The following is a 13060-nucleotide window of genomic DNA, read 5'->3' on the forward strand; positions in this document are numbered from 1 at the left end:
TTTGTGTCTGACTTAATGTCAGTATTTTAAGGGGCATGCAAACTTGAGAATCTCATTTGAGTGTCGAGGATAAGGAAAAGAGGCAGGGAGCCTGTTTTGTTAGGAATACTGTGCTGACAGGTGGTTTTCTAGAAAGCACTTTTTTGGGGTCTTTTCTAGGATACTTGCTAACTATCTGATCTGGCACAGGTTATTCAGTCTGGGCTTCAGTGTTTTCATCTGTAAAATGGAGATTGTTTACTTATAGGATTGTTGCGGGATTAAGTATGATGATGTGTATAGAATATCGGGTAGCTCTAATGTTTGTTTCTTTCCCTCCCAAAGGGGAAAAATGGAGAACTCTTCACCTAGGATAGTATATTTTCTTCAAGGAGTTGCTTTAAGCATTGACAAAGTATATCTAAATAAAATATGCTGTACTAAAAATCACATAATTTATACTAATGGTCAGATTATAACTGCATATGAGAAAAGACTCATTTGAATTTTTTTAAATGATAACTGATTTTTAAAACTACAGAGTGATTTATTATTTACTTTTAGATGCCATGTTTCTCTTCCTGCTGGTCCCAAGCAGTAGTTCTAAAAGGATTAACCACAGTTTATATTTTTTAAAACTGCACTTTACATAACCTAAAACTAATCACATTTAAACAATTGAGTTTTAAGACTCAGAAGAGTTCAAAATAAAGTTTATTTTACATAGGAAACAAACATTTTCTAGGAAGCATCATTTACTTACTGCATATAATAGAATAATGCCATTCAATTATTTAGGAGAAAGAGAGTTCTTAAAATGTTAGAGTTGATAAGCTTTTACAGGAAAACACAGTGTACAGTAATCTTAACATCATGTTCAGAGTATGATACTATAATGAGAATAAAATCCATAAGAACTTGGTAGACCCCAGCAATACCCTGCACTGCACATACTTTCAATAGGCAAAACCTGGTCGAGGTCAGCTGTATTTTGTACCAAATTCCAGTAACGGTATTGTGTAGGTGTGATCCTTTTAAAAACAGCAGCATTGTGCTTGAATCAGAAAGTATATTGGGATTGCCTCTTCATGAGTAGAGACTGCAGGTACCTTTTGTTACAAATTACTTGAAGGCACGGTATGAAGTTAAAGGATTACTTTGGTATATGAATTCAAGCCAGTTACATTTTTGCTTGCCTTCATATCCTTGCTGTAACCTAAGGAGGTATTACACGGTAATATGATACAATAAAGCCATCCTGTTATGTCTATATTACAATTAAACAGTAGTCCCAGAAAGTGAACTCTGGTAATTTATTACAATTCCACTTGAGCAAAATCCCACTCCATTCATGTTTGTCTGTGTTACGGAGAGGATTTATTTTTTAAAAGATTGTGAAAGCTGAGAAGTAGATGTAGTTAGCTCTTTGGAGGGAACTTAATCATGACTTGAAGAATAACGGTCAACGCTGTCTCCTCAAAATGGGCTTCTTGGGAGGTTTCCATCAATCACCAGCCTTATCAGAACTGCAGATGTCTGAGCCCTACCTTAACCTAATGAAGTGGGGACAGGGATTTTAAAAATCGATGTTTTTAAACAAGTGTTTAAGCGGGCTCTTCCAAGTCTAAAATACCTTTGGCACAGTTGGCTAAATTTATAAAAGACCTGGTTTAGCAATGAGCTTTTTTTTCCTTTGGTTCAGTTATTCAAAATCCACTTTGTGTGTGGGAATAATATATCCATCATTCAGATTTCACATCGGTCTTGCGGTAGTGAAGTATTGTAGCTGCTACCCATATATTTAAGGCCAGCATGATCACAAAACGTATAAGAACTGAAATCGGTCAAAAAGAAGTATGTGTTAAAAAATACTGTTTTCACATAAAACAAAATCACCACCTCTAAGGAGAACCCCCCCGCCCCCCGCCAAATGAAACAGAACTATGGATCATGTGGACTTTTGAACAACTTTGGTTCCAAATATTTCTGGAAAAATGATCTTCCTATCATGACTACCTGTGGTCACTTGGCCTGATTTCATGAATAATTTCATCCTAAATGCTTAATTTGGAGGAATCTGACTCTGGTTGGTAAATACTACAACTTTTTAAAACCCCGTTACTCATTTTTCAAGTCTTGAGGATGGTGGTGTCTCAGAACATTCCATGTTGATTAAGCAAAGGTGGTACACCGCACTCAGTTAAGGTAATTGTGAAAAACTAGCCCAAACGTCAAAGCATGTTTTATATTGAGGTAACCATGAAAATGTGGCTCTTTGTTAAAAAGAAAAAAATAACCTTAGTGACTTGACAAACACTCTCCTGATAAATAAGGTTTATGAAATTTAATGTATCTTTGGGGTTGTAAAACACTTTTAAGATAGCTAAACTGTTTTTAAAAGATTATTCTCAGATATATTGATCACTTTCAGGAACAGCTGTCACCTTAGATACAGAACAAATCACAATTAACATGCGGTTTGTTTTGTTGTTTAATTATGGTTTGACTCTCCTTTCCAAGCAGAGAATTCTTGAAGTCCTGTAGGGAAGACTCAGGTCTCTCTTTTCCTTTCCCCACTTGACCCAAGTTTATGCTTTGGCCAGAACACTTTTACTCCTCTCAGAGCTGATGGAAAGCATTTGAACCAAAGATAAAAACCTCCGGGAAGGGACTAGCAAATGCATCATTCTGTTCCATAGTGATATTTCTCAGACAATGATTAGCTTATTTAAAAGGTCTACACACAAGGGACATATTTCTAGTCTTCATAGAATGGGTGACACCACCTGTTTTAATCATTTTTCCAAAAATTTATATGCTTAATTTGGGAGTTGAAAACTCAACCTAAGGAATTAATGAAATTCTCTTTAGGTTAACCCAAGTATATTTTATTTCCTCCTCCATCACAGTATTCCTTTAAAAAGAACAGAACAAGGACATGGAGTCGAATGATTACGTCACTCCCTTTCCTGCTGCTTGTGGGCAATTCTCTGAGGCTCTGGACCATCCGGCCACTACCACCTCCTTCCCTCTCATTAGACTCACCCCTGTGCTCTCACGCCAGCCCTACTGGTGCTCTCTCCATCCTCTTTGCTCATGACCTCCACACATGCTGCTCCTTGTAACAGTCTCTTCCCTCCTCCCGATCTCTCTCTCCTTCAAATTAATCTCCCCAGCTCCCTCCAACCAGGTCAGGTTCCCATGTCAGGTGCTCATCCTGTCCTACTTTTTCAAAAAATGTTTCACAATATTTTTCAATAGTTAATTGTGTGATTACCTCACTGTTCATTTCCACTGCTGGTGTGGAAGCTTCACGAAGATAGGAATCTACTATCTTGTGCATATTCTATCCCAGGTACAGCAAGTAGATGCTTAATACTATACATGGTGACTGATGAGGACCAGGAATATATTGTCGCTGGCCTCCGGCGGGGCGAAGTGGCTCCGTTAAACCCTAAGACAATTTACAAGTGAAGGAGGCACAGATGGCATAAAATTCAAAAAGGAAGTGGGCAGAAAAATAGTTTGCTTACTTGTAAGATCACTGGTGGTCATTAAAGTTGTCATTATTCTTGCTGTAAAAGCAAAATTTCAGCAATAAATATCAACTTCTCAGACATTTTGGTATTTAGCTAATATCTTTCCGTTTTAAATGCAGGAATATGTGCTAACTGTTCTTGAAAGATTTGGGTAGAAGAGAACCCTCGATGGAGAAACTGGTCCTTTAAGATACAGACGCAACATGAAGAAGTATAATTCAAATATCTAAAACTAGTAAATCTAATTAATGTATTAGCTCTGAATTTTTTAAATGTTCCTACCTAAATATAGCATATATTCATTTTAGGTAGTTCCTGCAAGAATCCAAATGAACAGTGGAAATTCTAAAGTTGAGACCAAACACTATGGCTCCAGAAAAACTCCACTGCTGCAAATCATATTCATTCGCAAAAGGCAATGTATGATCCTCATCTCTTTAATCTGTTACATCATAAACATTCACATTTTTAAAACAAGCTAGTGGATTCAATACAACCAAACTCGTGATGCTTTTCAAACAACAAGAGAGGACTGTTAATATTAGGCCAGATTTTTGGAGAAAAGTGTGCTTTCACATTTTTTTAGCAACTTGCAGAAAATGGAGAGTGGTGTGCATTAAATCAGCCTTGTAAATATGGATACACAGGAGGGTCTATCTGAATAGTTACTTGCAAAGGATTTAGGCTCAAGGGTCTATGACATACCGCACTCCTCCGGGTAGACACCCCACGCCGACCAAGGACACCCCACCAATTAGAGGCTTGTTCTCACCCGCACAGGTATATGAAGCGAGGCTCCACGTGAGAGCACTCACGGCTCCTGAGTCCCTGCTTTTCCACAGGTACTGGAGCTGTGCAAACTTACTGGCTGCACTGATGAAAGTACAGAAATTCTGTTTGAAGATAAAACAGGAGGAAGTTAGGAGTTCCTTAGTTTCACCAGAAACTAGATACACCAGATACTTAAAGCATTCTTTTTCTTTCTGGCTGCGTCGTGTGGCTTGCGGAAAAGCACTGAGTCCTAACCACTGGACCACCAGGGAATTCCCTGAAATCGCTTTTGAAGCCAAATTTTCATGTCAAGTGATAACCAACTTGCACAAGGACAAAACCCAAGTTTCCCGATAAAGAATGGACGCAGCAGTGGGACATTTATGTATAACCCACCAATTCCACTGCTTAGTGAGTAACTGATGGGCAGCAGGTCGTTGGAAGCTGAGAGTTAAGAAAGAATCTGCAACGACTACAAAGGCTTATCTGTCCCCACCTGCCAAAAACAAACAGATGTATAGATAGTATGGTGTTTTTAGAGCCTGTGGGGAACCATGCTGCGTTGCACTGACAGACTCATCCACCCAAAGCAGCAAGCTGGAGCGCTTCGGCTCTGAGTTTCTGGCTGTTCTGATGAGCTACGTGGTGAGGCTCCTGCCCTCTGGTCCCCAGCGAGGCAAGAGTATAGCACCCTCCACCCTAAGCCGGGCCCAGGCTGCCGTTCACCAGGCTTTCCATCAGCTGAAACACCCCGTCAACTGGTTTCCAGGAGAAAACGCCATCTTTAGAATCATGAAGTGGTCTTGTTTGGGGGCATAACCAAGGCCTGCACAATCTTATGATACACATTCAACTGCAGATTATTAGGTTTTCCCGTAACACAGAGTCTAGTAGAGAACAGGACGGGAGAGAAGAAGCGTGCTCAGGCTGTTGCGCCGGTCATTTTTAAGTACTTGAATCATGTCTTTGTGAATGAACTAAGAGGAGGTGACTTATCAATTTATCTAACCACAAAAGCACAGTGTAGGACTTCCGTGGAAACCATCTGTCGGTCTGAAATGGGACTCGCTCTTGAAAGCCATAGAACCGTAAACCTTCTATAACTTGGCTTTTTCATGAATTCAAACAGCATCCCTCCCCTACAGGATCCTAGGGTTTGCTGCCCCGCGGGAGCTCTGAAACCCAAGCGCTTTCTCCTCTCTGGGGCTCCAGGACCCTCAAGCCAGCCACCCTGTGCCGAGGCCCCAGTGGCTGCTGTTGAGTTGGCACCCAGGAAACACGTGTTGTGGACAGTCCCTGCTTGACAAGGGAAAAAGGAAACTACAGTTTATGAACTATTAGAGCATCACCGTGTGGTCAGAATAGAGCATTCGCTGAGAAGGGAACAGAAGAAACAGAAAAACCCGAAGCCTTCGGCCTCTGGGCCTGACTCCTGACGAGCCTGTAGCAGCATATTCCCGGGATGATGTTCCTGGGGGTGAAGGGACACCCCCCCCCACAAACAACCAGACCTGCACCCACGTGACCACAGTGGCAGCTCCGGAGAGCCTAGAGATGCCCTATGTGTAGGGTGGCCAGATTTAGCAAACATACAGGACACCCAGTTAAATTTGAATTTCAAGTCAACGACAAATAATTTTTTAGCACAAGTTTGTCCCACGGAATATTTGGGACATAATTATACTAAAGAATTCTTCGTTGTCAGCGTGGTAACCCTACTAATCTGCTTTCCGTATGTCATAAGGTTGAGAGCCAAGTCCACTTTCCGACTAGATGCTGGAGGGAGAATGGGTGGAAGTTCAGGAGTCTGGGTGTGGCAGGCGGTGACCACGATTAGTTCTGCTCCTTCTTTTCCCACTGGGTGGAAAAGTTCACGTCAGCCACCGTTTGATCTGTGGTCAAATGCTTCCGGACCCACTGCCAGAATCCTATTCTCACAGCAGGGAATTTCTGGCCCTTAACCAAGGAAGGAAAAAGAGTATAGGGCTTACCCTTTTCCAAGGAAGAAAAAAAAAAGTGTTTGGCGGGGGAGCAAAGTTAGAAAAATAATGAGTACGTGGCCCATGTGTAATTATTAACCTGATAATAACCTAAAACTCTTTAATTTATGTTCAGTTCTTCATTCTACTACTACCTACCCGATCCCAATCTGGTTCTCTAGGGCCCCAAAAAAGGGAAGTAAAAAAATTGTGCCGTACATTTAAGTGAGAATAATGTTTTTAATATTTGGATAGCACTAGGCTTTCATCCCACTATCCTTTGGTACAGCTGAAAAATGAGCAGGTTGAACATTTGATCTGTAAAGTTTTTTGCAGGGCAGGTGGCGTGGAGAGGAGAGGTAGACAGACTGCTGTGAACACACTTTCTTCTCCAGGGGCAATTTACTCACCATGGCCAGATCTATGATCCACTTCTGCAGGGTGAGGAGGAACCAAGCAGACACATAGCTTACCACGTGCTAAGGGACACAGCAGTGGCTCGGCCGGCAGCTCCACTCCCCTCCCAACCCCGTGCGTGTGGAAACAAACCGAGGCCAGAGAGGTTACATACCTAAGCTAAGTGTGGAACTGGGAACAACAGCTCTGCTAGACCTCGTCAGATTCAGAAAAGACAAAAATGATCCAAGTGAACACCTTCTAGGAGTTCAAAAGCACAGAAGCAGATTCTGGAAGAAAATTACAAAGAACCCTGTGTTCTCGGACCGATCCTAGGGCTGGGAACGTCCCAGATGATTTTAACTGCCGGTTTAACTCCTGAGCATGCAGACCTCTCCAACGTAATGTCAACAGTGAAGCACTTAGGTTCAAATGATATAGCAGGCGTCTTCTGCAAAACTGGCGTCACGTGAAGCTGTTTCCTGATTTCCTCTTTCCCACTAACTCCAGTGTAAAAATGACGCGGCTGGGGTGAGCAATGCTAGGAGATGGGAGGAATGATAATGGCTCTTCATCAAGCTCAGTGATGCTGCAGGAAGAGAGCCCGGCTAGAGAAGCAGAAGCAAACACAGGGAGGTGGTGACCAGGCCAGGGAGGGGACGGCCAGGAGCCTCTGCTGTGAGCTTGGGCAAGTTATTTTCCTTCTCTGGGCCTTGGTTTGCTTATCTGCAAAATGGACTTAACATTCCTTGCCCTATCTACCTCCTCATGGCTTTGTGGCACATCGTAGGGACCCAACAGGCAGCTGTGATTATAATTAATAACATTATTTAAATGAAGAGATTGAAACAGACAATGCCCTGTGCTCAAAGTCAGTAGAACTAGATACTAGTCAACACCAGAAAGGCAGCCTGAATCTAGGTGGATGGAATCCTGCTTTTTGAACACTCTCTAATTCAAGTCTTAAACTAATGTTGCCCAATTTTGTACCATTGCACCTCATTCCATTCATTCCAACTATACATTTTATAAAACTTCAGCAGTAGTACCAGCAATTGAGATCCTAGAGATTTGTAGAGTGGCCAGATTGAGCAAATAAAAATACAGGACACCAAGTTAAATTTGAATTGCAGATCAACAACAAATACTTTTTTAGCATAAGTATGTCCTGTGTAATATCTGGGACATACTATTACTTTTTTAAAAAATGCATTGTTACTATGGCTGCCCTGCTTATCGGCTCTCTGTACAAGTCACAACTGGCAGAAGGAGGCCATAAAACATCTTGCTGATACTACAGAGTTGCCATCAGTACCTAAGTTTTCTAATCTACAGCCTCACCATTTGCACAAAGATAAGCTGTTGCATTTTATTTAAAAAGTAAATCACACAATGCTTTTCATTTCTTCAAAGTACTCTGTTTTCAAAAACCTTTAACCAGCTGGGGCTGACCTTGAAGTGTTGAGGGGCAGTAGAGCCACACGATCCCTCTTTTTTGCAGAGGGAAACTGAGTCAGGAGGCTTACAACTCCATTGAACAGCAGAGGGTCAGGACTCAGTCCGCGCCCATCTCCCCTCTGCAGACAGGCTTTTAGCACGAGAGCCACCACGACCCTGCCACCTCCTCAGCTTGTCCTGTGCTCCTGGTATTTTCGTTCTGGAAACAACCCTAAAAGGTAGGCATTATGATCCCTCTTCACAGATGGGGCGACTGCAGCTTAGAGGCCAGTGCCCAAGGCCACCCAGATGGCAGTGGCACTGGGAGTTCCCACCACTCCACACCCACCTCCTCACATGCTCAGCGCACCTGGCCGTCCCCTCCCTCTTTCCTCCACCCTGAAGACATATAAATAAACAGCTCAGATCATTTCACAGATGTGGCAGGATTAACTGACTGCCATTTAAAAGGCTTTCTTGGCCTTTTAAGGAGAGTGAAGTTCAACAAGAGAATAAAAGAGTTTTTACAAGGAGAGTGAAGATGGAAGGCTGGCCCTCGTTCACAGAAGATGCTGAGTGATGTTAGCAGGGATAGGTCTGTGTGACTGACCAGAATCCACGGAGACCTTCCTAATGTCTTGACTTTCACTTTGAACCAGCCATCAGGAGCCCAGACCCACCAACAGGCAGTAAGAAGCCAAGCTGACCAGGTGTGTTAGCGGCAGCGTGTTACACGCCAGACATGCTCGTTATTACATGGGGACATTTTTGGGGAAGGAAGAAATATCTCCCTTCCCCTAAAGAATACATTTGGACAATGTCGCTCTTAGCAGGAGTGCTTCTGCAGCTCAGCAGTGAGGTACTAAGTCTACCTGGTGGGTCAGGGCACCATGGGGCTCCCTGGTCTCAGAGGGGTGGCCCTTGGGCAGGGACTGTTCTAGAGCATCTCTAGGCTGTGGAGATATTTGCTCACATGGAATCTTGCATTGGGGATTTTTTTTTTTTTTTTTTTTTTTTTTTAGTTTAACCAAAAGAATACATATCTGGTAAAGGACCCTGCTTAATAACATCCTGTTAGCAAGGAACACCCCCAGTTCCATCTCGGATTCTCAGATGCTGAAAGGATACAGGACGATGTACGGTGCTGCCCGTTTCACATCCCCCTTGAAATGGAAGACACACAGCAGGAGGATGAGATCTGGAAAAGAAAGGCTCTGAGTGAGAGGGAGGAGGGGCCCCGAGGGCCGAGGCTGGGCACAGGGGCGTCGGTTACCTTGTGCGATGAGGATGGGGTACTCCAGGTAGGTCAGCAGTGGGTACTCGTAGTAACACTGGTACCGGAGAAAGACCAGGAACCTGGGGAGAGGGAGGGCGCATCTGAGCTCGGACCAACCTGACCCACAGCCCGGAGGCCTGGCCGCCACCCAGGAGCACAGGTTCGTTTGCAAAACCCTAGAACTGGTGGCGGGAGTCTGCAAATGTCAAGGAGGGAGGTACAGAATAAGAAGGGTGAAACATCAATTTTTAATCATCTCCCTGATTTCTGAAGCTGGGCACTGGTGTCTGTCAAGTCCCTTGGATGGTCAGTTACAGACAAATTTTATGAATTTTACAGAACCACCGACCAGGATGAGAAGAGACAGGGTTTTCTGGACCCGGGCCTGCCTGTCTCTGAGGCTGGGCTCTTTCGAGATCCCAGGCAGATCCCTCAGAAGGTCGCACCCAAGCAGCCGCACAGGCCGAGAAAGATATCTGAGGGGGGCCGAGAGCCATCCCTGGGTGGGGTTCCTGGGCAGGGCTTCTAAGTGACTGAGCACGTAGGGCCCAGCAGCGAGCTGGGGAGGCCATGTTTTGAAGACGAAGGACATCCCTAGATGAGCCTGGTGGCCTCCCAGAGTGCTGCCCAGGCTGGCGGTGGGGACAGAAGGGACAACTCTTCAGTTCCTCAAGAAAATTCGAGCTCTGGAGAGGCTTCGGCTTGGAAGGGTGGGAGACACAGACACCAGAGTCCCACTCCTCTCAGAAGAAGAGGCCCCAGCTTCCTGCCTTCCCAGCTCACACCCTGGCCAGCCAACTCCCTCAGAATCGAAATGCCCACACTGTCCCCTCAGGGTCTGTCTCCGTCCCCGCACCCAGGCTGTGAGGACCCCTCAGGCCCCCTGGGTGAGCCAGAACCCACAGACCACGTGGACGTAATGGCTCACACCTTTCAAGCCAGGATGTGGTGTTAACAAAGCCCCACGCCCTCACCCAGGCGGCACTCTGGGTGACCCCAGCCAGCGCTTGCCCCTCCACTGCCTGCTGAGCCACCTTCTCGAGGCTGCCAGGCCTGGTCCCGCAGGCATCACCTGCTGAGTGTGGAGCCCTAAGTGGAGTGCAGACTCCAGGGCTAGGGTGCTGGGCTCACAATCCCCGGCTGTTACTAACCTCTGGGGCCTCGGCTTCCCCATCTGTGAAATGGGGACAACATGCGCTGTATCTGCACACACGGATGCTTTAAGCATGTTACCTAAGGTCATGTCTTCTGCCTCTTTCTCTGGCCTCACTGCTTCCAGTTCAGCCTCCAGGCTTCTGATCACAGGCCCCCTGCCTGGAGGGCCCCTTTCTCTACGTGGTTACCTCCTCTCCTCCCTGAGGACACCAAGGTGGCTCCCCTCCTGCGGCGCAGATCAGGGCCTCCCCTGCCCCGAATGGGGAACTTCTCCTCCTAGTAATTATCTGCTTTCCTCAGAGGACTGGGGTCGCTCTGAGGCAGGATGTGCTTCCCCAAGGGGCCTGTGGCTCAAATACATCCTACGGTTGACCCCTCAGATGGGGGTGTCCCAGGCGGGACCCCGCAGGTCCACGGGTGGCCCCTCACCCCTTGTGCCCTGGAGGTCTCCTGTTTCTCCCTCTCTCCCCCCTGCCTTCCTTCTGGCCCGGGAAACCGGGGTCCTCAAGCCCGGGAAACCGGGGTCCACTGCCCCTCCGAGGAGTGCTTCCGCTGAGGACCGGCCCTCAGAGCCGCCGGAGGGTAACTGGGGTCCCCGGGCTGTCGAGGAGCAGAGGGGAGGGGGCCCGGCCTTGCAGGGCGAGGAGCTAGACTGCTGGGTTCACGTCTTCCCCACCAAGTCTTACAACTCTGTTTTTCACCGTTCAGGTCTTTATTATTATTATTACTTTGCTTATTTAGAAGAGTACTTTTAAATTTTTTTTTAATTGAGGTATATTTGACATACAAGATTATATTAGTTTCAGGTGTACAACATAACGATTCAATATTTGTACATATTGTGAAATGATCACCACAATAAGTCTAGTTAACATCCGTCACGTTCAGGTTTTTAAATACTGGATCAGGGCACCCATTCCCGATTTTGATAGAAAAACCGGCTCTTGGAGCAGTCTCGGCTCCCGCTTTTCAAGCGCCAGTTAAAGCCCAAGTCCCGGTCAAGTCCTCCTCTCCCTCCAAAAAGCTCTACGTTCTCTGACACCCCGCGCCCCCCGCCCGCAAAGGTGTAACTTTTAAAAGCCAGAGGGTCCAACCCCTCATTTTACAAGCGAGGAAACCGAGACCCGAGAACGGAGGGGGGGATGGTGGGGGGTGGCTTTAGGGAGGATGCAGATGAGAGAGCCTCGACGTGCAAGCGGCCTTGCTCTAAGCTGGATGGTTAGTTTTGTCACTAATGGTTGGAGTGATGATTTCCTTGAGTGTCGGTTTTCTCATCTGTAAAATGGGCGTGCGCCGTCTTTCGTTACCGCGCAAGGCTGGGGGAAGCAGCAAATTCAGAGAGGAAGTGAGCGGCCCGGGCAGGCGCTACTCCCGGCGGCCCGCGCTTTCGGCCCCGCTTCCCCCGCCCCTACTGTATTAGAGTCGAGGGTCTCCCGGGCTCCCGTCGGCTCCAGATCGCCCCGGCCTTACCCAGCCAGCTCCAGAAGTAGGCTCGAGAGGCTGATGCCCCGCGCGCTGCGCGCCCCCAGCACGGCGAAGATCTGCGGCAGCTTGAGCGTCGCGCACACGCCCAACACGCTCCAGTTGCAGAACCACAGCAACCGCGTCTCCATGGCGCCGGCGGGGCTGGGACTCCGGGACTCAGCGGATCCGGCCGCCGCGCGAAGGGGTTGCCGCTCAGCACTCGGCCGCCGGGCTCCCCCGGTCCTTCCGCCTTCCCTTCTCCCCTCCCCGGGCCGCCCAGTCGGGGTCCGCCCCTCCGCCCCGATCTCCGCCCCGAAGCCCGCCCAGGGTCCCCTCTCCCGCCCCTTTGTCCGCTCGGCGCCTGTCTCGCCCCGACGCCTCCCCAGGTCCGCCCCGTCCCCGCAGTCGCTCCGCCCCTCCCCGCTGGCCCGGCGGGAGCGGGATGGGAGCGCTGCGCCTGGAGCCGCCCCTCACGGGTCCAGACGGTCGGGGTCCGCTCCGCTTACCTCCCAGTCGTCCGTCCCCGACCTCGCCCCGACCCCTCCCCAGGCCCTCTCCCTCCGCCCCGGGGTCCGCCCCTTGCCCGAGAGGCAGGTCAACGCTGACCTTTGCGTGATCTGACCGCTGCTGATTCACTTTTCCGTGTTAAACCAACTCGTGCAGTTCTGAGCCTGCGGGCGATGTCTCCCGCTTTCCCACGGGTTGGATGGGCAGAAATTGAACCGCAGGAGGGCAAAGGGGCACCCCTCACGGGGGAATGGGCCATTTTGTTGGGATTTTTCACTCCTGAAAAGTGTTTTCCTTTCTTTTTCTCACTAAGCATTTCAGAGGTAAAAACTTAAAACGACCCAACTTAGTTTCTGTGCGTCCACCTCGATTTACAGACGGAGAAACAGTCCTTGCGGGACCGCGCTTTCCTCCAGCCGAGAGTGGGGACGTGTCCTCCCCAAGGGCAGGAGGCTTCCTTCCTGAGGGCTTGGTCCTTAACCCCGAAGACTCCCCTCCAGAGACGTGCACTTAAGAGTGAAATTTTTTCTTAAGGAGGTAAAAATAGATTTCTATTG

General features: G+C 47.5%; 1 protein-coding gene across 2 annotated transcripts; it reads right to left on the reverse strand.

Moving 5' to 3' along the window:
• Positions 1 to 675: 675 nt before the first annotated feature.
• On the reverse strand, positions 676 to 12238 carry SLC66A3 (solute carrier family 66 member 3). 2 transcript variants are annotated; one of them, XM_036874034.1, is made up of 8 exons: positions 12003 to 12238; positions 9375 to 9457; positions 9230 to 9299; positions 6679 to 6736; positions 4291 to 4411; positions 3513 to 3554; positions 3257 to 3433; positions 676 to 1813 (listed from the first exon to the last, which is right to left on the reverse strand). In XM_036874034.1, exons 1-7 carry the CDS (start codon positions 12143 to 12145, stop codon positions 3291 to 3293), a joined length of 660 nt encoding a protein of 219 aa, XP_036729929.1. In that variant the 5' UTR covers positions 12146 to 12238; the 3' UTR covers positions 676 to 1813; positions 3257 to 3290. The 2 variants fall into 2 exon arrangements, with proteins under 2 accessions (XP_036729929.1, XP_036729930.1); XM_036874035.1 differs by lacking the exon at positions 3257 to 3433.
• Positions 12239 to 13060: the final 822 nt, after the last annotated feature.

This window comes from Balaenoptera musculus, chromosome 13, assembly GCF_009873245.2.
Source record: "Balaenoptera musculus isolate JJ_BM4_2016_0621 chromosome 13, mBalMus1.pri.v3, whole genome shotgun sequence".
Lineage (NCBI taxonomy): Eukaryota > Metazoa > Chordata > Mammalia > Artiodactyla > Balaenopteridae > Balaenoptera > Balaenoptera musculus.